The sequence below is a fragment of the Sturnira hondurensis genome, unplaced genomic scaffold (genome assembly GCF_014824575.4).
Source record: "Sturnira hondurensis isolate 20B ecotype Veracruz unplaced genomic scaffold, ASM1482457v3 Scaffold0003801, whole genome shotgun sequence".
Lineage (NCBI taxonomy): Eukaryota > Metazoa > Chordata > Mammalia > Chiroptera > Phyllostomidae > Sturnira > Sturnira hondurensis.
Window position 1 is genome coordinate 6,425,225 of NW_028076432.1, and position 24,951 is coordinate 6,450,175.

Sequence of the window (24,951 nt, forward strand, 5' to 3'; positions counted from 1 at the left end):
AATACCAGAACATAATTCAAACCTAATGCATGACAATTCATACTCCATGCAAAACACAGGTTTTTATGACTTCTTAAATAGGTAACAATTAAATCCAGGTATTTGCTTCCAAATTACAACAGCAACTGGTTAAAGTCTAACTATCCATGTCCTTATTCATATAAGATACTTGGATTAATTTTTCTCTGCTTGTTATATAACAGTCTTGTTACTTTGAACTGTACCAATTTAGAATTCAAGATAATTCAATGTAAGTTACTACCACCAAAAAACAGAACATTAAAATAAAGAAAATGAAGAGACCAATGTTTAACCAACCAACAAGACAAATATACAGGCAATTTATTGAATTCATTTTTCATCAAACGATTTAATATACTGTTTACAAACTAATCTAGTCATATTTTTCAAAAACAATTAAACATCTACGATGTTTAGACAGTGGAAAGTCCTGAAGATATAAATATGGTAAGACCATATGTAAGAGTGTCATACAACCTAAGAAATAAGTCTTCCTCAAAGAAATAATGTCGATGTATTCTTGAAAAATAATTAAGAATTTGCCAAACATTAAAAAAAAGTAGTACAACTGACCCTTGAACAATGGAGGGGGGGTATGTGTTAGGGACACCAAAAAATACACAGTTGAAAACAGTAACAACTTAACTTGTCCCTTGCTATCAGCAGGTGATTAGTTCTACGACCCTCTATGGATACCAAAACCCGCAGATGCTAAAGTCCCTTCTATAAAATGGCACTGAACAACATGTACAGTGGACCATCTACATCCATGGATTTGAAAGCAGGAATATAAAGGGTCAAGGGTATATTTAATGTTAAAAAAACCTGTGTAAAAGTGTACCTGCACATTCAAACTCATGTTCTACAAGGGACAACTGAATATATAAATAAAAAGTCATTTAACCATTACTGAGTAATGATTCATTTTGATTTCTGAGTATACTATATTTCTATTAAAAACTACAGTGGAGCTCCACCTCACTTTTCTAATACCAAGATATATTCCAATAGGAATCAAAATCTTAAATATAAAGTATTAAATCTATAAATATATGCAATAAAAATATAAATAATGGATCAATTTGGTGTAGAAAAGTGCACTCTGTAGAAGAGTTTCTTTAAAAAACAAAAGCCAGACTTCTGGTCAAGATGGCAGTGTAGGTAAATATACTTTGCTTCTTCAGACAATTAGAGCAAAACTTACAAAGACTAAAATACAAGTATCACCCAAATCTGTCAGAAATTTGAGCTGTATGGAAGTCTGACAAACAAGGATTTAAAAAAGCCATATTTACCCAGACAGGTAGGAAGGCAGAGACATGAGGAAAGGTGTGGAGAGATGGAGAGGCATAGAGACACAGGACAGGTGGTCCCACATCAACCAAGTGGCAGATAAAAATCGGGAGGGATACCTCAGGAGTGAGGGATCCCAGCCCCAGACACCACCACCCACCCCAGTGTTCCAGTGCTAGGAAGGTAAGTCCTCATAACTTCAGGCTAAAAATCCAGTGGGGGTTGGGACAGCGGAAAAAACTGCAGGATTCTCAGGAGACTCTTTTTAAAGGGCCAAAACAAACACAGGACTAACGCAGACCCACCCACTCTGGGACTCAGCACCAATGTAACAGATGGAAGGGCACCAGTAACATAGAAGGAGAAAGTGAAGTGACTGACAGCAGGGCAAATGTCAGCAGACAACTTCCTACTGGGCAAAACTCCAGAGGTGAGACAGCAGCACTGTCCCCTCTCCAAGCCTCCCCAACTATAGAGACAGAAAGCAGTGGCATGGTTTCCCTAATCCTGATAATTACCTAAGGCTCCACCCAAAACAACTTACAAGTACACTTTTCTACGACAGGACAAGCTACTAAGACAGGGAGTCATAGCAGCTCTACCTATACATGGAAACAGACACAACGAGGCTGCCAAAATGAGGAGACAAAGAAATATGGCACAAATGAAAGAAAAAAACAAAACTGCAGAAAAAGAACTAAACAAAATGGAGATAACCAATCTATCAGATGCAGAGTTCAAAACATTGGTTATTGGGATGCTCAAAGAACTCATGGGTACTTCAACAGCATAAAAAGACCCAAGCAGAAATGAAGGTTACACTAAGTCAAATAAAGAAAAATCTACAAGGAACCAACAATGGAGCAGATGAAGCCAAGAATCAAATCAATGATCTGGAACATAAGGAAGAAAAAGGCATTCAATCAGAACAGCAAGAAAAAAGAATTCAAAAACTGAGGTTAGACTAAGGAGCCTTTGGGACATTAAATGTACCAACAATTGAAAAACAAGGGTTTCAGAAGAGGAAAAGCAACAAACTGAAAACTTATTTGAAACAATAATGAAGGAAAACTTCCCTGATTTGGTGAAGAAAATAGACATACGAGTACAGAGAGTCCCAAATAAGTTGGACCCAAAGAGGACTTCACCAAGACCAATAATTAAAATGCCAAAAGTTAAAGATAAAGCGGGAATCTTACAAGCAACAAGAGAGAAGCAGATAGTCACCTACAAAGGAGTTCCCAATAGACTGTCAGCTGATTTCTCAGAAGAAATTTTGCAGGCTAGATGGGACTGGCAAAAAGTAATAAAAAGCAGGCACCTACAACCTCGATTACTCTATCCAGCAAACCTATCACTTAGAATTGAAGGGCAGATAAAGCGCTTCCCAGACAAGTAAAATTAAAGGAGTTCATCATCACAAGCTATTATTATATGAAATGTTAAAGGGACTTATTTAAGAAAAAGAATATAAAAACTATAAATATTAAAATGGGAATAAATTCACAACTATCAACAACTGAATCTAAAAAACAAATTAAGCAAACAAGCAGAACAGGAACAGAATCACAGATATGTAGATCATTTGAAGAGTTATCAGCTGGGAAAAGGAAGGGGGGGAAGAGGAGAAGGTACAGGGGTTAAGAAGAACAGATTTGTCGGTACAAAATAGAGAGGGATGTTAAGAACAGTATAGGAAGCCCTGGCTGGTGTAGCTCAGTGGATTGAGCTCAGGCCTGCGAACCACACGATCGCGGTTTGATTCCCAGTCAGGGTACATGCCTGGGTTGCAGGCCAGTTCCCAGCAGGGGATGCACGAGAGGCAACCATACACTGATATTTCTCTCTCTCTCTCCTTCCCTTCCCCTCTAAAATAATGAATAAAATCTTAAAAAAAAAAAAAAAAAAAAGAACAGTATAGGAAATGGAGCAGCCCAAAAATTTATATATGCATGACCCATAGTCATGATGAACTAAGGGTGGTGGTGGGGGATGCTAGAGGGAATAGGGGTACCAGGCAGGGGGGGGGGAGTGAAAAGTTGGAATGGATAGATCTTCCAAACAAACTATCAACAAAGATATTGTGGCAATGAACAATGCCCTAGAAGAAATGGACTTACCTGATACATATAGAGCTCCCTTCATCCCAAAAAAGCAAAATACGCCTACTTTTCAAATGCACAAGGAACATTTTCAAAGACAGACCACACCATTGGACACAAAACAAGTTCAACAAATTCAAGAAATTGAAATCATATCAAGCATTTTCTCTGACCACAAGGGACTGAAAAAACTAGAGACCAACCTCAAGGAAAAAAACCCAAAACACTCAAAATCGTGGAGATTGAATAGCATGCTATTAAAACAATGAAAAATTAACAATGAGATTAGGGAAGAAATCACTAAGTTTCTGGAAACAAACGAAAATGAACTAACAACAATCCAAAACTTATGGAACCCAGTGAAGGCAATCCTGAGAGGGAAGTTCATAGCAATACAAGCCTACCTAAAAAAGAAACATTTCAAACTAACAACCTAACCCTACACCTACAAGAACTCAAGGGACAACAACAAAGACAACCCAGAGCAAGTGGAAGGAAGGAAATAACCAAGATCAGAGCAGAATTAAATGACATAGAGACTAAAAGCACAATTCTAAGGACCATGAATCCAGGAGCTGGTTCTTTGAGAAGATAAACAAAATAGACCATCCTTTAAGCAGGCTCATCAAGAAAAAAGAGAGGACCCAAATAAACACAATCAAAAATGAAAGAGGAGAGATTACAAATGACACCACAGAAATACAAAGGATTACAAGAAATTACTATCAAGAACTATACAGCAAGAAATATGAAAACCTAGGTGAAATGGACAAATTTCTAGAAAAATATAATCTTCCAAAACTCAATGAAAAAGAAGCAGAAAGCCTGAACAGACCGTAACACTGGATGAACTTGAAACAGTAATTAAAAAGCTTCCAACACACAAAAGCCCTGGACCAGGTTCACAGGAGAATTTTACAAAGCATTTAAGGGAGAGCTAATCCCCATACTCCACAGATTATTTCAAAAAGTTCAAGAAGATGGAAGGCTTCCAACCACTTTTTATGAACCCAACATTATCCTAATCCCAAAGCCAGGTAAAGACATAACAAAGAAAGAAAACTTCAGGCCAATATCGCTGATGAACAGAGATGCTAAACTCCTCAACAAAATATTGGCAAGCTACATCCAGCAATATGTTTAAAAGATCATACACCGTGACCAAGTGGGATTCAACCCAGGGATGCAAGGATGGCACAATATTCAAAAACCAATAAACATAATACACCACATTAAGCCAAAAAAAAAAAACCCCCACAAAAATCACATGATCATATCAATAGATACAGAAAAAGCATTTGATAAGGCACAGCACCAATTTACAATAAAAACACTCACTGAAGTGGGAAAAGAGGGAGCATTCTTCAACATAATAAAGGCCAAATATGAGAGGCTCACTGCCAGCATCACACTCAAAATGGGCAAAAACTTAGAGATTTTCCACTAAGATCAGGAATAAGACAAGGATGCCCACTTTTCCATTCCTATTCAACATAGTACTGGAAGTCCTAGCCACAGCAATCAGACAAGAAAATGAAATAAAAGGCACCCAAATTGGAAAGGAGGAAATGAAATGTCACTGTTTGCAGATGACATGATAATAGAGAGAGAAAATACTATAGACACCACCAAAAAACTATTCAACCTAATAGATGAATTTGGCAAAAAATCTGGATACAAAGTCAAAACTCAGAAATCAAAGGCGTTTTTGTACACCAACAGTGAAACATCAGAAATAGAAATCAGGAAAAAAATCCCATTTGATACAGCAACAAGAAAAATAAAGTACCTAGGAATAAACCTAACAAAGGTATAAGACCTGTACTCAGAAGACTATACAACGCTGAAGAAATTAAGGAAGACACATTCAAATGGAAACATGTACCATGTTCATGGATCAGAAAAATTAACATCATCAAAATATCCATACTACCCAAACTGATTTATAGATTCAATGCAATCCCTATTAAAGTACCCATGACATATTTCACAGATACAGAACAAGTATTTCAGAAATTTATATGGAACCCTAAATGACCCAGAATAGCTGCAGCAATTTTGAGAAAGAGAAACAAAGTAGGAGGGATCACAATACCTGATATAAAACTGTATTACAAGGCTCCTGTAATCAAAATAGCCTGGTACTGGCATAAAAGCAGGCACACAGACCAATGGAACAGAACAGAGAGCTCAGATATAAACCCATGACTCTATGGTCAATTAATATTTGACGAAGGGGGAAAAAGAATAATATGGAGTAATATGGAGTAAAAATAGCCTGTTCAACAAATGGTGTTGAGAGATCCGGACAGCTACATGCAAAAAAATGAAACTTGATCACTAACTTACACCTTACACAAAAATAAATTCAAGGTGGATAAAAGACTTAAAATAAGTTGTAACACCATGAAAGTCCTTAGAGGAAAACATTGGCAGAGAAAATCTCAGACATTCCATGCAGCAACATCTTCACAGGTATGTCCCATAAAGCAAGGGAAATAAAGGAAATAATAAACAAATGGGACCTCATCAAATTAATAAGCTTCTGCATGGCTAAAGAAAACAATATTAAAATGAAAAGAAAGCCAATCCTATGGAAAAACATTCGGCAATGACACCTTGGACAAGGGCTTGATCTCCAAAATATATAAAAAACTCGCAGGACTCCACTCCAGGAAGACAAAAAACCCAATTAAAAAACGGGAAAAAGAAGGGGACTCTGGTCCACTGTTGGTGGGATTGCAGACTGGTACAACCATTATGGAAAACAGTATGGAATTTTCTCAGAAAACTAAAATTGGACTTGCCTTTTGACCCAGCAATTCCACTGCTGGGATTGTATCCTAAGAACCCTAAAACACCAATCCCAAAGAACCTATGCACCCCAATGTTCATAGCAGCACAATTTACAATAGCCAAGAGTTGGAAGCAACCTAGGTGCCCGTCAGTAAATGAATGGATCAAAAAACTATGGTACATATACACAATGGAATTCTATGCGGCAGAAAGAAAGAAGGAGCTCCTACCTTTTGCAACAACATGGATGGAACTGGAAAGCATTATGCTGAGTGAAATAAGCCAGGTGTTGAAGGACAAATACCGTATGATCTCACCTTTAACAGGAAGCTAAACAACAAAACAAACAAGCAAGCAAAATATAACCAAAGACACTGAAATAGAGAACAGGCTGACAGTGACCAGAGGGGAGAGGGGAGGGAATTTCAGGGGGAATAAGGGAGGGATTTAGAGGAACCTATATAAAGGATACATGGACAACAACTGAGAAGGATGGAAATGGGAGGGAGGGGGGAGGATGGGGGGTGGGATGGGATGGGAGTAATAGACAGAAAACTGTACTTGAAAAATAATTAAATAAAAAAATTGGGGAAAAAAAAGGGAAAAAGACTTGAACAGACACTTCTCCAAGGAAGACATACAGAGGGCCCAGAGACACATGAAAAGATGCTCAGCACCATTAGCCAACAGAGAGATGCAAATTAAAACCACAATGAGGTACCACCTCACACCAGCCAACAATGGCCAACATAAACAAATCAACAAATAACTGTTGGAGAGGATATGGAGAAAAGGAAACCCTAGTGCACTGTTGGTGGGAATACAGACTGGTGCAGCCACTGTAGAAAACAGTATGGAATTTCCTCAGAAAACTAAAAATGGAACTGCCTTTTGACCCAACAATTCCACTGCTGGGATTATACCCTAAGAGCCCTGAAACACCAATCCAAAAGACCCTATGTACGCCAATGTTCATAACAGCACAATTTACAATAGCCAAGTGCTGGAAGCAACCTAAGTGCCCATCAGTAAATGAGGGGATCAAAAAACTATGGTACATTTACACGATGGAATTCTATGCAACAGAGAGAAAGAAGGAGCTTATACCCTTTACAACAGCATGGATGGAACTGGAGAGCATTATGCTAAGTGAAATAAGCCAGGCAGGGAGGGACAAATACCATATGATCTTGCCTTCACTGGGAACATAATCAGCAAAAGAAAAAAGAAAACAAAATACAACCACAAACATTGAAATTAAGAACAATCTAACAATAGCCAGAGGGGAGCAGGGAGGGGGGAGCGGGGAGGGGACAGCAGGGAGAAAGGTTTTCAGGAACTACTATAAAGCACATATGGACAAAACCAATCCTCCCCTGGGGAGGGGGACGGTGGTAGCAAGGGAGGGAGGTGGGTTGGGGGTGGGATACAGACAACTGTAATTGAACAACAATAAAATAATTAAAAATTTTTTCAAAAGACTAAAAAGTTGGGACAACTATAATAGCATTATCAATAAAATATGTATTTTTAAAAAGGACAAAAGCCATAAAAACAAAGGTAACAATTTTGATTGCAACAGACCTTAAGCTTTTAATGTTTAATGTAACAGGGAAAAGGTATTTTTAGCCATGATAATTTACTTTCAATACACAAAAAGCTTATTTTGTTAAAGTGTTTCGCTTATTTTTTAGTGTTTCCCATCTACCAATGAGCATTAAATACAATATTTCATTTGATTCCCACAACAATCCTGATAGATAAATGCTATTCAAGGTTTCCCAACTGTGCTGCAGCATACTACTATGTATTCTACAAGTGGGTTACAGATGTGTCAAGATCTTCATTCCGAACCTTTTAGCCTCAACCCACTGTGTCCTATAAAAACAGTATCAGTTTGTGTGCCGCAATGTGAAGTTAGCAAGCTGATAGATATGTAACAAAAGAGCCTAGTTATTATGAAAAAATGAACGAAAGAATTAGGGATATAAATTATAAGAAGGCCTAAGGTACGTAATCCCTTCTCAAATGGTTCAGGGAAAAAAGTATAAACACACACAGAGAGAGAATATTAAGCAAATATGACAAAATGTTAAAAACTGGTAAATCTCACCCTGGCAGGTGGCTCAGTTGGTTGGAGTATCATCCCACAAACCAAAAGGCTGCAGGTTCAATCCCCAGTTAGGGTGCATATGGGAAGCAACTAACTGATCAATGTCTGTCTCTCTACCAATGAATGTATCCTCGGGAGAGGATTAAAAAAAACCCAAAAACTGGTGAATCTGAGTAAAATGAATATGAGTTATCTATATTACTCTTACAGCATTTCTAAAAGTGAAACTACTTCGAAATACAGTTACTTTTTAAAAGTCAGCAAGCTGCCTGAAATACCTTCCTGAAGTCCCTCATCTAACTGGAGTAAAGCTAAAATTCAAACCCAGATTCTTCCAACTAAACAGTCTGCGTACTCTTAACACTATCCAACGCAACAGAAAAGAATTAAAACCAATAGAGAACTGGGCAAACAACACTGAAGGGCAATTAACAAAGTACAAGCGGCATTTTAAAAAAGAGGCTGAATTATCACCATTTATTAAGAATTATTCAATCACCTGATATAAAATAAAGACCTAATGAGATACACTTTCATGAGAATGGAAGAAATGCAGTGAAAGACATTTTTTACCTTTATCTAAAATCAATAATCTAACAAAACTTTTATAAAAAACAATTCAGTGTTTTCCATTTAAATGTTAAATGTACATATATCCTCTCACCTATATCAATGCTAAGAAGTTACTCTTTAGAAAACTCCATTTAAGAAAGCAACCATATGCAAAAGGATAGCTAATGTATTGCTTTTATGAGATAAAAGATAAGAATAAACCACATGTACCTCTAGAACATAATTCTAGAGCCATTCAAAAGAATGAGATGGATATAAGCACAGATACTGAAAACATCTAAATTACATAGTAGGGGAGAAAAACAGTCTTCAAAAATGTCTAAATATTATAATTCCCTATGTGACATTAAATAATAAATTATAATACATGTAAGTTTCTATTCCTTTCACACACATTTATTTCTATTTACAGAAAGCAGATTAGATACACTGAAATGTTAACATTTCCTAACCAGTTAGATTGCTTCATGTTGCCTAAATTTTTTAAAAGTTTATTATTTTTGTAAAGATAAAAACTACCCTACCAGAGAGAAAGGAGGTTGGGGAGAAGCAGAAGAGGGTAAAGGGAGTATAAATGATAATAAAGGGTGATTTCTCTTTGGGGAGTGAACACACAATACAATATACAAATGATAAATTATAGAACTGTACACCTGAAATCTTTATTTTATTAATGTCACTCCAATAAATTCAATATAAAATTATTACCCTAATAAATAATACTTTAGTATTTGCTATGTAAGTCCTTTCCACAGTTGAAACTGTCTACTGAGGATTTTTGCCATGATATAATAAATTTTAACTATTTTCATGCCCTCAGTTTATACCCTATGTCCTATATTTTTTCTTTCTTATTTATACAATTTAGTGTGTGTGTGGAGGTATACGTATCTGTTTTTCTATGTCAACTTTGTGCTTCTTGGTAAGTTCCACTCAGTTATGGCTCCTGCTGATTCACTTTTCTTTTCCTTAGTATTAAATAAGAGTATTTTCTTTCAAATCAATACTAATTATATTGGGCATGACTAAGGGCTGTACTCATACAAATAATAAAAATTTGCTCTATTAAATACAAAAATGCAGTAACTCTCCTCAATCTCAAGACTGACTCTCCAGATTAGTGTGTGGTGGTGGGGGGAGTTACTATTTTTAAAGTCTATTAATCTGAAACCTACAGCATACCCTGAAGATCATTTTTACTAAACATACTTAACAATGAAGTATTAATATAAAATGGTTTATTTAATACAATATTAGGATTAAGAATCAGACTTCTCTACTATAATGAACTTCTCTACTACACTTTGTTTTTTCAAAGCAGGTGCCCTGTTTCTTTAAAGATTTTATTTATTATTTTTAGAGAGAGGGGAAGGGAAGGAGGAAGACAGGAAGAGAAGTATCAATGTATGGTTGCCTCTCCTGCACCCCCTACTGGCGACCTGGCCAGCAACCCAGCCATGTGCCCTGACTGGAAGCCGAACCAGTGACCTTTTGGTTTGTGGGCCGGCGCTCAATCCACTGAGCCACAGCAGCCAGGGCTATACTTTTTTAGAAAGTCCTTAATATATAAAATAAAATCTGTGGATTTTATTTTTGGTTAAATTCCAAGCTAATTACTTCTTGACTAATTTAGAGTAGTGAATATGTAAGTTCAACTTTAAAATGCCTGAATACTAAGAGACTACATATATATTTATACTGAATTTTAAATTTCAACCTGGTAATTTAACATTTCAAGAGAACAGTTTAAAGAACCATATTAATTGCTTAGACCTTTGAGATCTTCGAGCAAAAGGGAAACTTAAAATGGCATTCACCAGAATATTTCTGCAGAAGCCAGATTCCCTTCAGGGCAGGCTTTCACAGCCACAAGGGTCATCAGTATCTCCTAAGAATGTCTTCAGTGGCTTTTTCCTGAGGTCTCGTCATACATCCTAAGAATATCCTAGTAAACACTATGAGGTTTAGAAGCACTGATTATATCACTCAAGTGATGAGTTCAAGGACCAGGAAAACTATTACTTAGGGCACAGCAAAAAATAAATTCATATTATGCACCCGAGATTAAAAAGAACCTTCAATACAAAACACTAGTGAAGGAAAACAAAGAAGAAAAACAGAAAAATATCTCATGTTCACAGATTAGGAATGTGTTAAGATCACAATACTCTCCAAATTCAGTGCATTCCTTATCAAAATCCCAGTTGCCTTTTCTAGAGAAATTGATAAGCTCACCCTAAAATTCCTATGTAAATAAATGAAAGGGATCCAGAATAGTTAAAACAACTATTCTTTCATTCTTACTGAAAAATAAGAATAGAACTGGAAAACTCACACTTCTCAACTTCAAAACTTATTACAAAGCAATAGTAATAAAGAGAGTGTGGAACTGGCATGAAGATAAACATAGATCAACAAAATAGAATCCAAAGTCCAAAAATAAACCTTCAGATTTATGACCAATTTATTTTCAACAAAGGTGCTACGACCCTTCAATCAGGAAAAAAAAATGTTTTCAACAAATCGTGCTGGGACAACTGGATTATCCACATAAAAAAGAATGAATTGGAAGCCATATCCCACAACATATACAAAAATTAATTTAAAATGGATCAAAACCTAAATGTCTGAGCTAAAACTACAAAACACTTAAGAAAAAATAAAGTAGAAGTAAATCTATGTGACCATGGAATAACCAATGTTTCTGTAGACATGATGCCAAAAAGTACAATAAGAGAAAATAGATAAACTGTACTCCATTAAAATTAAAAAACTTTGTCTTTCAAAAGATACCATCAAGAAAGTAAAAAAGTAAGCCACAGCAATGGAGAATATATTTGCAAGTCAATATATAATAATGTACTGGTGTTCAGACTATATTAAAAATTTACTGTAACTCAATAATAAATAGACAAATAACCCAATTAAAATACAAGCAAAAGATTCAAACAGAAATTTTTCAAAAGGAGATATACAAATGGCCAATAAAGTTATAAAAAGACACTTAACATTAGCCATCAGGGAAATGCAAACAAAAAAATCATAATGATATACCACTTTACACCCACTAGGATGGCTATAATAGAAAAAAAAACCACCAGACAATAACAAGTATTTACAATAATGTGTAGAAATCAAACTCACATACATTGCTGGTGGGCATGTAAAAACAGTTCAACTGTTTTTAAAGTTTGGCAGTTCCTCAAGCTAAACATAAAAGTTCACTTATGTTCCAGCAATTCCACTCCTAGGTACATACGCAAGAGAACTGAAAAGAATTCACACAAAAACTTATTCACCAATTCTCATAGCAGCATTACTCCTAATAGCCAAAAAGTAGAAACCATTCCAATGTCCATCAGCTGATGAACGAACAAAATGTAGTATAATCCATACAACAGAATATTACTAAGCCGTAAAAAGAAACAAGGTACTGATCTATGCTACAACTAGGATGCTACAACTTGAATACATTATGCTAAGTGAAAGAAGCCAGACACAAAAGGCCATGTATTACATGATTCCATTTACACAAAATGTCTGAGTAGGCAAATCCTCAGAGACAGAAAGCAGACTTGTAGTTCCGATACCAATACTTAAAAATAAGTTATATCTCAGCTGCAGAAGTCTCCCAGGAGCAAGAAGACCCAGTCCCCCACGCAGCTCCCCAGCTCATGGTTCCAGAGGGAGAAGAAAAATCCCAGTAACTTCCAGCTGTGAAAACCAGAGGGACTGCAGCTAAATGAAATGGAGGACTTCCGGAGTCCCAGGTATTCCCCTTAAACAGCCCACAAATGACCTACTCAAACTTACTTACTAAGTTCCAGCCCCAAGTTAGCAACTTAAAAGATGCCAGGGACATACAGGGAAGGAAGTGAACTGTGCTGCTTTGGGGCGAGGGCTGAAAGGACAGCTGTCTTTCCCAGACAGAAGTGTTAGCAGAAGCCATTGTTCCTTTGCTGAGCCCGCCCCTTGCGAGCACTAGTAGTGCCATATCTGAGCCTCCATTAACCTGGTTAATCCTGTTCAACCTGCCTTGCTGACTGCCAGAGACCCTGTCCCACCCAACTCTTGAGCCCACCTAAACCACCTCTGGTGGTTTTTCCATACAAATTGTCTGTCTTGGCTCACGCTGAGGACTTTCCTAAATTCTCTCAAAGGTTCCCCAAACAAGCAGCTCCCTAGCCTCAGTGTACCCCATAACTCTAGCTAAGTGAACCAAGGCAGCAGCTAGATTCAGTTCACAGTTTGGCCTCACTTGGGCACCTCCTAGCCCAGAACAGGTAGCAGCCGTCTGAAGACTGCTTTGTATGTAGTTCATGCCAGGTGGCCCTGGGGCAGGGTACACTCAGCAGCTGACTTAGGCCTGCACCTCCCAGGACGACCCAGAGCCAGCACATCCAGTGGCCAACTTCAGACCACACCAGATAATCATCCAACCACCTCCACCAATTATACACTCAAAGGGAAGACTGAGTGGGTACCAGAGACCCACTGAAGTAAGTTCTGCTCTGTGGGGTCAGCCCCTAAACAGCAACTCCTCTGCTGTAATCCCAACCAGTCCCCCTGGCTGATTGACCTAGGGGGTCAATCCCACCCAGTGAGATGCCAACAGCAATCAAGGCTCAACTACAACAGGAGAGAGTACACAGTCCACATGAGAGCACACCTGAAATGCCTGGCTCAAATGACCTGGGGGGTGGGGGGAGCTGTGCCACTAGGTCCTACAGGGCACCTACTACATAAGACATAGCAGCTCTACCTGACACAGAAACAAACACATAGAGGCAGACAAAATGGGGAGACAAAGAAACATGCCCTAAATAAAAGAGCAGGAGAAATCCCCAGAAAACAAAATGAAATGGAGGCAAGCAAACTACCATATACCAAGTTCAAAACAATTGTTACAAAGATGCTCAAGAACTTCAAGACCATAAAAAACAACATAGAGAGATAGAGTTCCAGCAAAGATGGAGCATAGGTAGAAACCCTTCGCTTCCTCACACAACCAAAAGGAGGATAACGACCAATCTAAAATCAATAAACCACCAAAATCACCAGAAAATCAAACTGCAATGAACTTCGACAACCAAGGAATTAAAGAAAAAAACAACCAGGACAACCAAACTAGTAAGGCAAAACTACAGCTAACTCAGAGAAACAGTGGCCAGAAGGCCGAGGGGCAGGGCTGACTGCCGGGCTTGGCAGACCTGTGACTGACTTAGGGGGAAAACTGAGACTCAGAGCTGACAGTTGGCTAAGGCTGGGGTTCCCATGGTCGAGATACTTCCAGTCTGACACTTGAGTCTGTTGGAAAGTACAATACAGAGGAGCAGGCCAGCTTCATTGCTCCCTCTCTAGACCCTCCCCCACAGCCAGTGCAGCAAAGAGGGTTGCTTTGCCCAGGTGAATACCTTAGGCCCCACCCCTTACAGCTCATCAGCTGGGCCAAGACAAAGAAACATGGCTCAAATGAACGAACACAGCAAAACCTCAGAACTAAGTGATGAAGAGATTGCCAGTTTGTCTGATGGAGAATTTAAAGCCCTGGTAATCAAAATGCTCACAGAACTGATTGAGCTTGGTTGATAAAATGAAAGAACAAATGAAAGATAGCCAAAATTAAATAGAGCAAAATATTCAGGGAACCAACAGTGACAAAAAGAAAACCAGGATTCAGAGCAATGATTTGGAACAAGAGGAAGAAATAAACATCCAACTGGATCAGAATGAAGAAACAAGAATCCAAAAAAATGAAGAGGCTGAGGACTCTCTGGGACAACCTGAAATGTTCCAATATCTGAATTACAAGGGTGCCAGAAGGAGAAGAACAAGAGCAAGAAATTGAAAACTTATTTGAACAAATAATGAAGGAAAACTTTCCCAGTCTGGCAAAGGAAACAGACTTCCAGGAAGCCCAGAGTCCCAAAGAAGTTGGACCCAAAGAGGAATACACCAGGGCACATCATCATTAAGTTACCCAAGATTAAAGACAAAGAAAATCCTAAAAGCAGCAAGAGAAAAGGAGACAGTTACCTACAAAGGAGTTACCAGAAGACTACTAGCTGACTTCTCAAAAGAAATCTTGCAGACAAGAAAAGGTTGGAAAGAAGTATTCTATGTCATGAAATGCATGGACCTACATCCAAGATTCCTCTATACAGCAAAGCTTTCATTTAGAATGGAAGGGAAGATAAAGTGCTTCCCAGGCAAGGTCAAATTAAAGGAGTTTATCATCACCAAGCCCTTATCATATGAAACGTTAAAGGGATTTAATCTAAGAAAAAGAAGATCAAAAATATGAACAATAAAATGACAACAAACTCATTACCGTTAACAAATAAACCTAAAAACAAGACAATGAAAACAAAAACTAAGCAAACAACCAGAACGGGAACAGAACCAGAGAAATGGACACCACAGAGAGGGAGGTCAGTGGGGAAGGGGAAGGGAGAAATAGGGGGGAAAAGGTACAGGGAAGAAGCATAATTAGTAGGCATAAAATAGATGGGGAGAGATTAAAAATAGTATAGGAAACAGAGGACTCAAATAACTTGTATGTACAACTCATGGTCATGAACTACATGGGACGCAGAACGCTGGCGGGTTGGGGGAGGCAGGGTGGAGGGGGATAAAGAGGGAAAAATTGGGAAAACTGTAATAGCGTAATCAATAAAAAGTACTTAAAACTAAATAAATAAAATCTTTAAAAAAACGACATAGGAACCATAAAATAAAACAAGTCAAAAATGAATACAGTAACTGAACTGCCAGACTAAAAGTCAAGGGATGGAAAAGGTATTTCATAAAAATGAAAATAAAGAAACAAAAAAGCTGGGGTAGCAATTCTTGTATCAGACAAAACAGACTTTAAAACAAAGGCTGTAATGTAACAGGAGACAAGGAGGACCCAGGAATTCCATTTCTGGGTATTTTTCTGAAGAAATCCCAAAGTCTAAATCTAAGACACATGCATCTGTATGTTCAATGAAGCATTATTTACAATAGCCAAAATATGGAAGCAAATTAAGTGTCCATCAATAGATTAATGGATAAAGAAGTGATGCATATATACAAGGGAATGACTTGCACCACCCCCACAAAGCAATGAAATCTTGTCATTCTGAAACATAGATATACCTAGAGGGTATTGTGCTGAGTGAAATAAGTCAGAGAAAGACAACTGCCAGATGATTTCACTTAGCTTGTGGAATCAAAAATCAAAATAAATGAATAAGCAGAAGAGAAACAGACTCATGGATACAGAGAACATTGTAATGACTGCCAGATGGGAGGGGTGTTGGAGGCATGGGTGAAAAAGATGAAGGGATTTATAAGTACAAAACTGGTAGTTACAGAATAGCCATGTTGATGTAAAATATAGCACAGAGAACTTAACCAATAATACTGAATAAACTATGTATGGTGTCTGATGTGTAGTAGTTTTATCAGGGTGATTACTTTGTCTAATGACTGGGTTGTACACCTGAAACTAATATAATATTGTATGTCAAATGTAACTAAAAAATAGAAAAATTTTTTTAAATGTTATGCTTTGGTATTTGATAGTAGTGATGTTGTAAAATTTTGTAAATATTCTAAAAACTACTGAATTGTAAACATTAAGGGTAAATTTTATGTTAGGTGGATTATCTCAAAAAAATTATTACAAAATTTAAATTACCCTAGTGCAAATAGTATCCAATGTATATCTTCAAGACAACCTGAAGTTCAATCTTTTTAAAGTGATTTCAAAATTCCATAAAATTCATAATCTAATAATATTTATGACTGACATTTTAAAATATGCAAATCCATTAGATGTCAAGAAAAAAGGAAATAAAGATTAACTCACCCTCTTTTCACTTTTGTGAAATCAAATGCAACTTGTCTGTATGAAACTGCTTTTTCATTTAGATATCTACTATACCGCCTAATAAATGTAGACATGTCATATCCTGTAAAAAAAAAAAATAGAAAGTTTTCATAAATTATTAAAATTTCAATTTGCTTAGAAAACCAACTCATTTTGTCCAGTGACCATAATGTCTTGATACTGGAACTCAATTTTATGGTGTAAATTAAATGACTAATGAGTAATATCAGATTAAAATCTCTAAGACTTCACATTTTTAAGTCAGATATGTTGTATATTGCTTTGAAAAACCTTCCCCTTTAGAATTTCACTAAAACAATTATTCTGCTCAGCTTCTAATCATCATACCTATCTTTTATTTATTAGGAATTAGAAAAAGATGTTATCTTACACTACTTGGTAACCTCGTAACTCAAATTTAACATCCTATGGAACCACAATCCTACTACTCAAATCATTTAGCAGTTTTATAATTCTCTTATCTAAGAAATTATTATTTGTATATTATTTAGAACAACCATAACCATGTATGCCAATCTTATTAAAAAGTACAGAAAATAACTGCATAGTACAATGAAAGAAGTGTCAATATGTAAGTTAAGGCATAACAAAAAACAATTATGGTTTCAATAAAACTTTCTAAATGAATACCTAAATCACCCTAAAGTTTTGTTTCAGCACAATCATGGGATCTGAAAATTTCAGCAACATAAAATCTAATCAATGTTATAAAAGGGAAAAAAATGGCATTTTAGTTATTGCCTCACTCAAGGAAATCTATAAATTTTTCCTACCAATTGAAAAGCAGGTACATTTTATTTTTGGCTCATCTTCATTTAACAAATTTAACTTTATTTAATAATTCTCTCTGCTACTTCAAAAAGACAGAACAATCAAAAAAAGGGAAATGTGAACCGACTGGATTTAACCGTTTATTCAGCAAATATTTCACAACATTTATTAAGTGCAACTTGAAGAAAAATCAGTGAACAAAATAAAAAAATTACTGCATTCCTAATTTCTCATATTCACTAGTGTATTCAATAAGGTGTTACACATTCGTTCTTCAGCTCTTCAGTTCACACTGTTCCCTCTAATTGACTCTTATCCTCTCCTGAGAGGAATACCTTTCATCCTTCAAGGCTCAATCTGTGAAACCTTCCCTGAATTCCCTGAGTTCTCACACTGTTCTTACTTCAAATACAGCTTATGGCTATTATATACACACAGTACCTCACTCACTACACAAGAAGCTTATTTATATTTACATACACCTAGTATAACACCTAGTACATTTGTAGTAAAATATAACTCTACCCAACAAAATATATATATATTTTTAAAATTTATTTATTAATATTTTATTTATTTATCTTTAGAGGGGAAGGGAAGGAGAGAAGGAGAGAAAGATCAATGTATGGTTGTCTCTCATGTGTCCCCTACTGGGAACTGGCCTGCAACCCAGGCATGTGCCCTGACTGGGAATCGAACCGCGATCGTGTGGTTCGCAGGCCAGTGCTCAATCCACTGAGCTACACCAGCCAGGGCTCAACAAAATTTATCAACAATCAAAATTCCTTTTCTAAAACACCAATTAATTACATGGTTTTAATTACTATTTTGGTCTTACTTTTATAATCTCTTCAGAATATGGGCTTCGAATAAAAGGCTTAAAAACTATTCTCTGCACACAAGAAGTAAGTCTTAAAACTTCATCATTAGAAGTGCTTAACTTGCATTTAAGAAAGTGGCTAATAAGCACAAAAAACCTCACTTGGACATATGCATATAATCTGCTCTAGAGTAGTAGTTTGCATAGTATTTCCCACAGACTCTTAGTTCAAATAAACAAAGGGGAAAGGCAGAAATAAAAAGATGAGCCAGCGGTTTCTTTCATGTCCCTCAAAACAAAGCAGCTCCAGTTTTATCTGTAGTATATATATCTAGCTTCTATTTAAGATTTTTTAATTTGAAAAACAGATTTCCTGTTTAATTTTTTTCCTTAACTACTTAGAGCATTATATTCTTCATTAAAGTAAAATCAATCTTGTAATCAATCTTGTAATCTTGGTCCTATGTATAGATTACTGGTCTTCCAAAATCTCTAAAAGACAGGTATTCATTCTAATTAATACTTCCATCTGCCAAAAATAAACAAGTACTGAAAATGGACAATCCTGGACAGTCCCTAACTTCTACTGATTTTATCTCCACAAGAACCACAATTCAGGTTCTCATTAACTCTCCACTGAATGACTGAAATGATGATCACAACAATCTTAATGTCTTCAAAATTTTATTCGCTCTAATCCAACCTGCACTGAGCTACAATGCTTGCTTTATTATACATATTTCCTCTCCCTCTCCCTCAACTCAAGAAACTCACATGATTTCTCACTACATTACAAAACCCCAACTTCATCAAATTCTTCCTTGCTTGATTATGGCCCCAAAGAGCTGCCTGAGAGCTATCTGCCACTACACATTCTCCAATACATCATCCATACATCCTGTTCACACTCATTACTCTATAAATCTCAAATACCCCATGTTCTTTCACATCCATGTTTATCTGTGTACCTTTGCTTAAGCCAACTCGTGTCTCTGTCCATTTTTCAATACCCAGCACAAAAACCTTACCTTTTCTAAACACATTTCCCAGACTGAGCCTTACTGTTGGATATTCCCAAGTCATCTAGTACATCCTTTGAGTTTCTTCCTAGAGTCGACATTCTATAATGCTAATGACCTGGTTCTGGGATAAGTATTGTACAACAGATGCCATTAAGACAGAATTATGTGTGGAGGGCTGCAACACCAAATTACAGGAATTTTAAGTTAACTAAATTAAAAGTAAAATACGATAAAAAAAAAAACAGGTGTGAGTATCAATGACCAATTTATCTGAATAAAACACTGTTTATCTTTGCTACTAAATATTCCCAACTACATTCCTCGGAATAAAGCATAAAATATTAATAATCACAATGAAAGAAGATACTTACATAGTGTTTCTTGTGTGCCAGGAATTATTTTAAGCACTTTACATTTATTGATTAAAGCTACGTTAAGTCTCATGCAAAAACTTACAGAATAGGTGGTATCACTATTCCTGATTTTACAAGTACAGAGAGGTGAAGTAACTTGTTCAAGTTCATGCTAGTAAATGATAGAGATGGGATTCAAACCTACGTTATCTAGTTCCAAAATCCAGGCTTTCAAAACACAACCCTATATACTGTTTCTCAAAGAGCTTTAGCTGTCAAGTAGTTAAGTCAATCTTATTCTTCACACTAAAATAGTTTTTTCTCCCCTGCAATTACTGAAATAAGAGGTTCCTCTACAGCACATGTTCTAAAAGACAAAATTCAACTCTGCAGGAATCATCACATGGGGTCACTCTTGATATTCTATAGTAAGTTGTTTTTACCTTGCAATCCACTTTTATCCAAAAAATTGCTTAAGTTAAACAACGTGTTTCTTGAAGCCAAATACTGAATAAAACGCTGAAAAAACAAAAAATAATTGTGTCAAATTAAAATTCTGCCATCCAACAAACTCTAATTTGAGAATTAGGGAGAAAAGTGGTTAACATATTCCATTAATCTTATCTAGTTTAAATTTTTTATCCATAGTCTTCCTTTGGTTAAACTAGTTACCAAACCTAAAAATACATATTTTTCATTAGCATACAAATATTTATTAAAGCCTAACATCCACAGTTATTTAAGCCAAAATAAAAACGGGCACATTAAACTCAGTAACTATTTTGCCCTTTTTTACAGTACATTTGTACTACAGCTAATCATACTTAGGTGGCATCTTGACTTTTAAAAAACACAAAATACTTGTATAAGAGAACAATATTATAGACACCCTCTTACCCACTGCCTAGATATAAACACATTACAATACTTAGAGTTCCTTATAGAATCAAAACATTATAGACTCTATTGAATACACACTTTTAATTCCATTCCTTCTCACCCTCTTCAGAAGTAATCACTTTTCTGAGTAGGTATACATCATTCCCATGGGTTTTAATAATTTTACTACATATATATATATATATATCTATATATCTATAAACTGTACATAATTTTGTTTTCTATTTTAAATTTATAGAAATATAATACTGTACTTCTTTTCTAATGTGCTTTGTAACAACTTTTCTCCAAGAATTATTCATATTATATATGCAGACTTAGTTCATCCATTTTATTTTTTTAAATATTTGTGATATTTTAAAATTCTTTTTAAAAAAGATTTTACTTATTTACTTTTAGAGAGAGCAGGGAGGGAAGGCGAAAGAGGAGGAGAGAAACAGGAAAGTGCAAGAGATACAAATGATTGGTTGCTTCTCACATGCCCCCAGTGGAGGGACCTGGCCTACAACCCAGTTATGTGCCCCAGCCAGAAATAAAACTGGTAGCCATTTGGACCAGTGCTCAATCCACTAAGCCACACCACCCAGGGCTCATTCATTTTAAATGATGTTCTAGTATTTCAATGAACTACTATAATATTATTACTCATTTCTTTATGGATAAAGTTCTTGCCAATTTCATTATTATTAACAATGTTAAATCGACATCTTTGTACTTGATATCCATATACAAGCATACAAGAGTTTTTCATGATATATACTTGGGGTTGAGTTGTTGGGTCAACACGTATTTAAAAGTTCATCTTCTCAAAATGCTCCCCCCAAACTGCTTACCACAGAACACTATCTTAACTTCCCATTGCACACAACCTTAATAAAAGGGAGCTAAAGAAACTCCCTGCAATTTTACTTCCAAGGATTCCCTTTTTTTTTTTTAAATATGCAGAGGGTTACCATCAATTTGGATGCACACCATCATTCCCAATTTAATTTTGCTGATCTGAAATCATCTTAAATAAACCAACCAGGATTTGAAAAAAAATCTGTGTATCAGGGACTCACCTTTCATCAATTATCCTAAAACAAACTATTCAAAATGGCAATATTAGGCTCTGATTTTCGTAAGCTTTGATAATTCTTTGTTTTCAGGGCCTGTCCTGTGCATTATAAGATGTTTAAAAGCACCCCTGCCCTCAACCCACTAGGTGCCAGTAGCATCCCCTTCAGGTGGGACATATGTACCTGGGTGGGGGAAATCACCCTCCTCCCTGCCTTATTTGAGAACCACTGTTCACGGTATCCCCAACCCCACAGCATAAGATTCTATGCATGTTCTCTCACAGACTAATAACAACTGCCATTGTGAAAACCCAAGGGTTGCATAAAATAGCACAAAAAAAATTAGCAGAGCACTGAATTTCTTGTAGCTGCTTAAGGGAAACTAAACATGAGTTTATCTAAAAAACCACACCGAAATGCTATCTTTCTCCTCCCTTCAGTCAATTGTAAAGAATGGCAATCAACTTTCTGCTTCTTAGCCTTTATCAAAGTTTTGCTTCTAATATTACTACCTTATTTACAGCCTGTTTATCTAGCATTGCAGTTGGTTATATTTGTGGCTTTTTCTTTTTAAAGAATAAACTACAGTTGACCCTTGAACAATGTGGGGGTTGGGGGTGTCAACACCCAGAGTAGTCCAAAGCCCACATATAACTTTTTATTCACCAAAAACTTAACTACTATCAGCCTACTATTGATTGTTAATAGGTATTAATATTGTATTCTTACAATAAAGTAAGCTAGAGAAAAGAAAATGCTATTAAAATTTTTGGTAAAGAAAAAATGCCTTTACAGTACTTATTGAAAAAATCCACATATTAGTAGACCCATGAAATATAAGTCCATGTGTTCAAGAGTCCAAAAATGTCCAAGTGTACATTTTTTTAAGTGAAAAATACATATAAGCCTGATATTCTTTGGACTAAATGATCATAATCTTAAGTAAACATATTAATGATAAAAGTAATTATCCTAGTTAAGATCAAAATGTTTCAAGTTACATTGAAATTAGTATATCCAAGTATTTCTATTGATTCTGTATACTGGTTATAATGAATTAGAAAGCAACTGAGCCCTGGTTGGTGTGGTTCAGTGGACTGAACACTGGCCTGCAAACCAAAAGGTCACTGGTTCAATTCCCAGTCAGGGCACATGCCTGGGTTACAGGCCAGGTCCCCAGCTGGGAGTGCAGAAGAGCCAACTGATGGATGTTTCTCCCCCTCCCTTCCCTTCTCTCTTAGAATAAATAAATAAGATCTTAAAAAAAAAAAAGAAGCAACTGAGTAATATATGGCAATATATTATGACCTAAAAAATGGTCATGCCTAATGACCAGTAATCATCTTCCAGGTAACACTTCTGGAAATAATTTCTTATTAAAAACTACAAATAAAATTATTCAAAGTGGTGCTATAATAGTGAATAATAAGAAAACTAAATTTCTGGCAAGGGGAATAGCTAATAAAATCATGAAGCCCTGGCTGGGTAGCTCAGTTGATTAGAACACTGTCCCAATGCACCAAGGTTGCAGGTTTAATCCCTGGTGAGGGCATATACAAGAATAAAGCAATGAATGCATAGACAGGCAGAACAACAAATCTGTATCTTTTTCTCTCTCCACCCCCCTCAGAGCAATAAATATTTTTTTTAAAAAAACATGCAGTACACATTATCAACTATGTAATAAAGATGATAAATACAAAGAACATAAAACATGGAGATGCTTATGTGACAATATATTTAAAAACCACATATTGTATCTAGATATAGCTATAAAAGTACTTTTGGAGAAGGACCAAAAATGAAACATCAAAATGTGCAAGCAGATCTGTTGCAATGATAAAGTTGTGAACAAATTCCTCTCTTAATTCTGAACTTTAATGATGCTCTATTGGTATATATCAAAGATGACAGAAGAGTCTCATGACTGAAAAGCTAAAAATGAGTAAAGTGATGGATGCCTGAAAGTCATTATGCTCAAAAGACTAATGCCAATAACTAATGTCCCTTCCCATTTCTATGGAAGCTATCTCCCAGGAACCCATGGGCTGCATTTTTCTAACGCATATACCAATGTAGATGCATCTAGTTCCACTCAAATGTTCTTTTAACACAATTTTATTTTTTTTTAAACATAATTTTAAATCGTCCTTTTAACACAATTTTACAAGTTAAGTATATTGGGCTGAGAAAGTCATTTAAGGTAAGAACTCAAAAATGAGCTGCTAGACTGGCATTAAAAAAAAGATGACTCTCTCCAAACATTAAACTGCAAAAGCTTATATATCTTATTTGTTCCCCCCATTTGGGTAAAGAAAACTTTAGACACATGTCTCATCTCTGCTGAAGGAGGCTTTCTTTAAAATCAGTCATTCTACCAAAAGGCCATCACACTCTTGAATCAGGCAAAGTGCCTCCAGCAGACAACTTTATCAGATCAGACAAATCTGATTGGTCTATAGTGAAAAAGCAACTGGATATAAATAAACATACAGTCTATACTCAAGGCCTATGAAGACTAGTGCTGCCTACAGAATCCACCTCCAGGCATTGATATCTGCTTCTTGATCTCATTATTGAAACCCCTGATGCTCTGACCCACTTTCTGCATTCTGGCTTAGAAGCCATCTTTTCCCAAATTGTTAGTTCTACAATTATATCTCTTTGTAGGCACCGTGCCCTATTCACCTATTATTATTCCGTTGCTGAAACCATTCCTTAAGTTTCAGGGGAAGAAGCAAACTCAACAATCAGTCAATGCACCAGTATGCTCATTAACCAAAAATTCTTCTTACCTCATTTCCATACACCATCAAATGATGAGTTGTAATGAGAGATTTGAAGACCACCACCCAACTACTGTTAGTAGTTCTTTCAAATAAACTGTCTGCCAACTGCGGGATATTCACATTCATCTCATTTGTGCACTGTATTAAGTCTGCAATAAAAGAAAAAATAATTTATTCTCTGGCTTTAATTTATTGCTAATACCAGATTTTCTAACAGGGGGAAAATCTAACACAGTGTAGCAACAAGAGGTAGTTTGGAAAAGCTGTTAAAGATCTCCGAAAAACAACTGACACCAATCACTATAATCTACCTGAGAAGTGAACAGAGTATAGCTTAGGATCGCATAAATGATCAGTAACACCAGAAGGTAAATCAAACTTCCTCAAAGAGTAATTCACCCTCAAAGGGAATTGTTTCAAGGCCTTGAGGAACTTTCACAATT

The 24,951-nt window shown here is 36.2% G+C and overlaps 1 protein-coding gene across 15 annotated transcripts in view; it reads right to left on the bottom strand.

Moving 5' to 3' along the window:
* The window catches only part of PICALM (phosphatidylinositol binding clathrin assembly protein), a 120,246-nt gene that overhangs the window by 57,661 nt on the left and 37,634 nt on the right, over positions 1-24,951 (bottom strand). For all 15 annotated transcript variants that reach the window (XM_037042891.1, XM_037042890.1, XM_037042893.1 and 12 more), the window contains exons 2-4: positions 24,515-24,657; positions 20,205-20,280; positions 16,754-16,856 (exon numbers count right to left, since the gene is read on the bottom strand). In XM_037042891.1, coding sequence (XP_036898786.1) covers positions 16,754-16,856; positions 20,205-20,280; positions 24,515-24,657 — 322 coding nt within the window. The remainder of the gene's footprint in view (positions 1-16,753; positions 16,857-20,204; positions 20,281-24,514; positions 24,658-24,951) is intronic.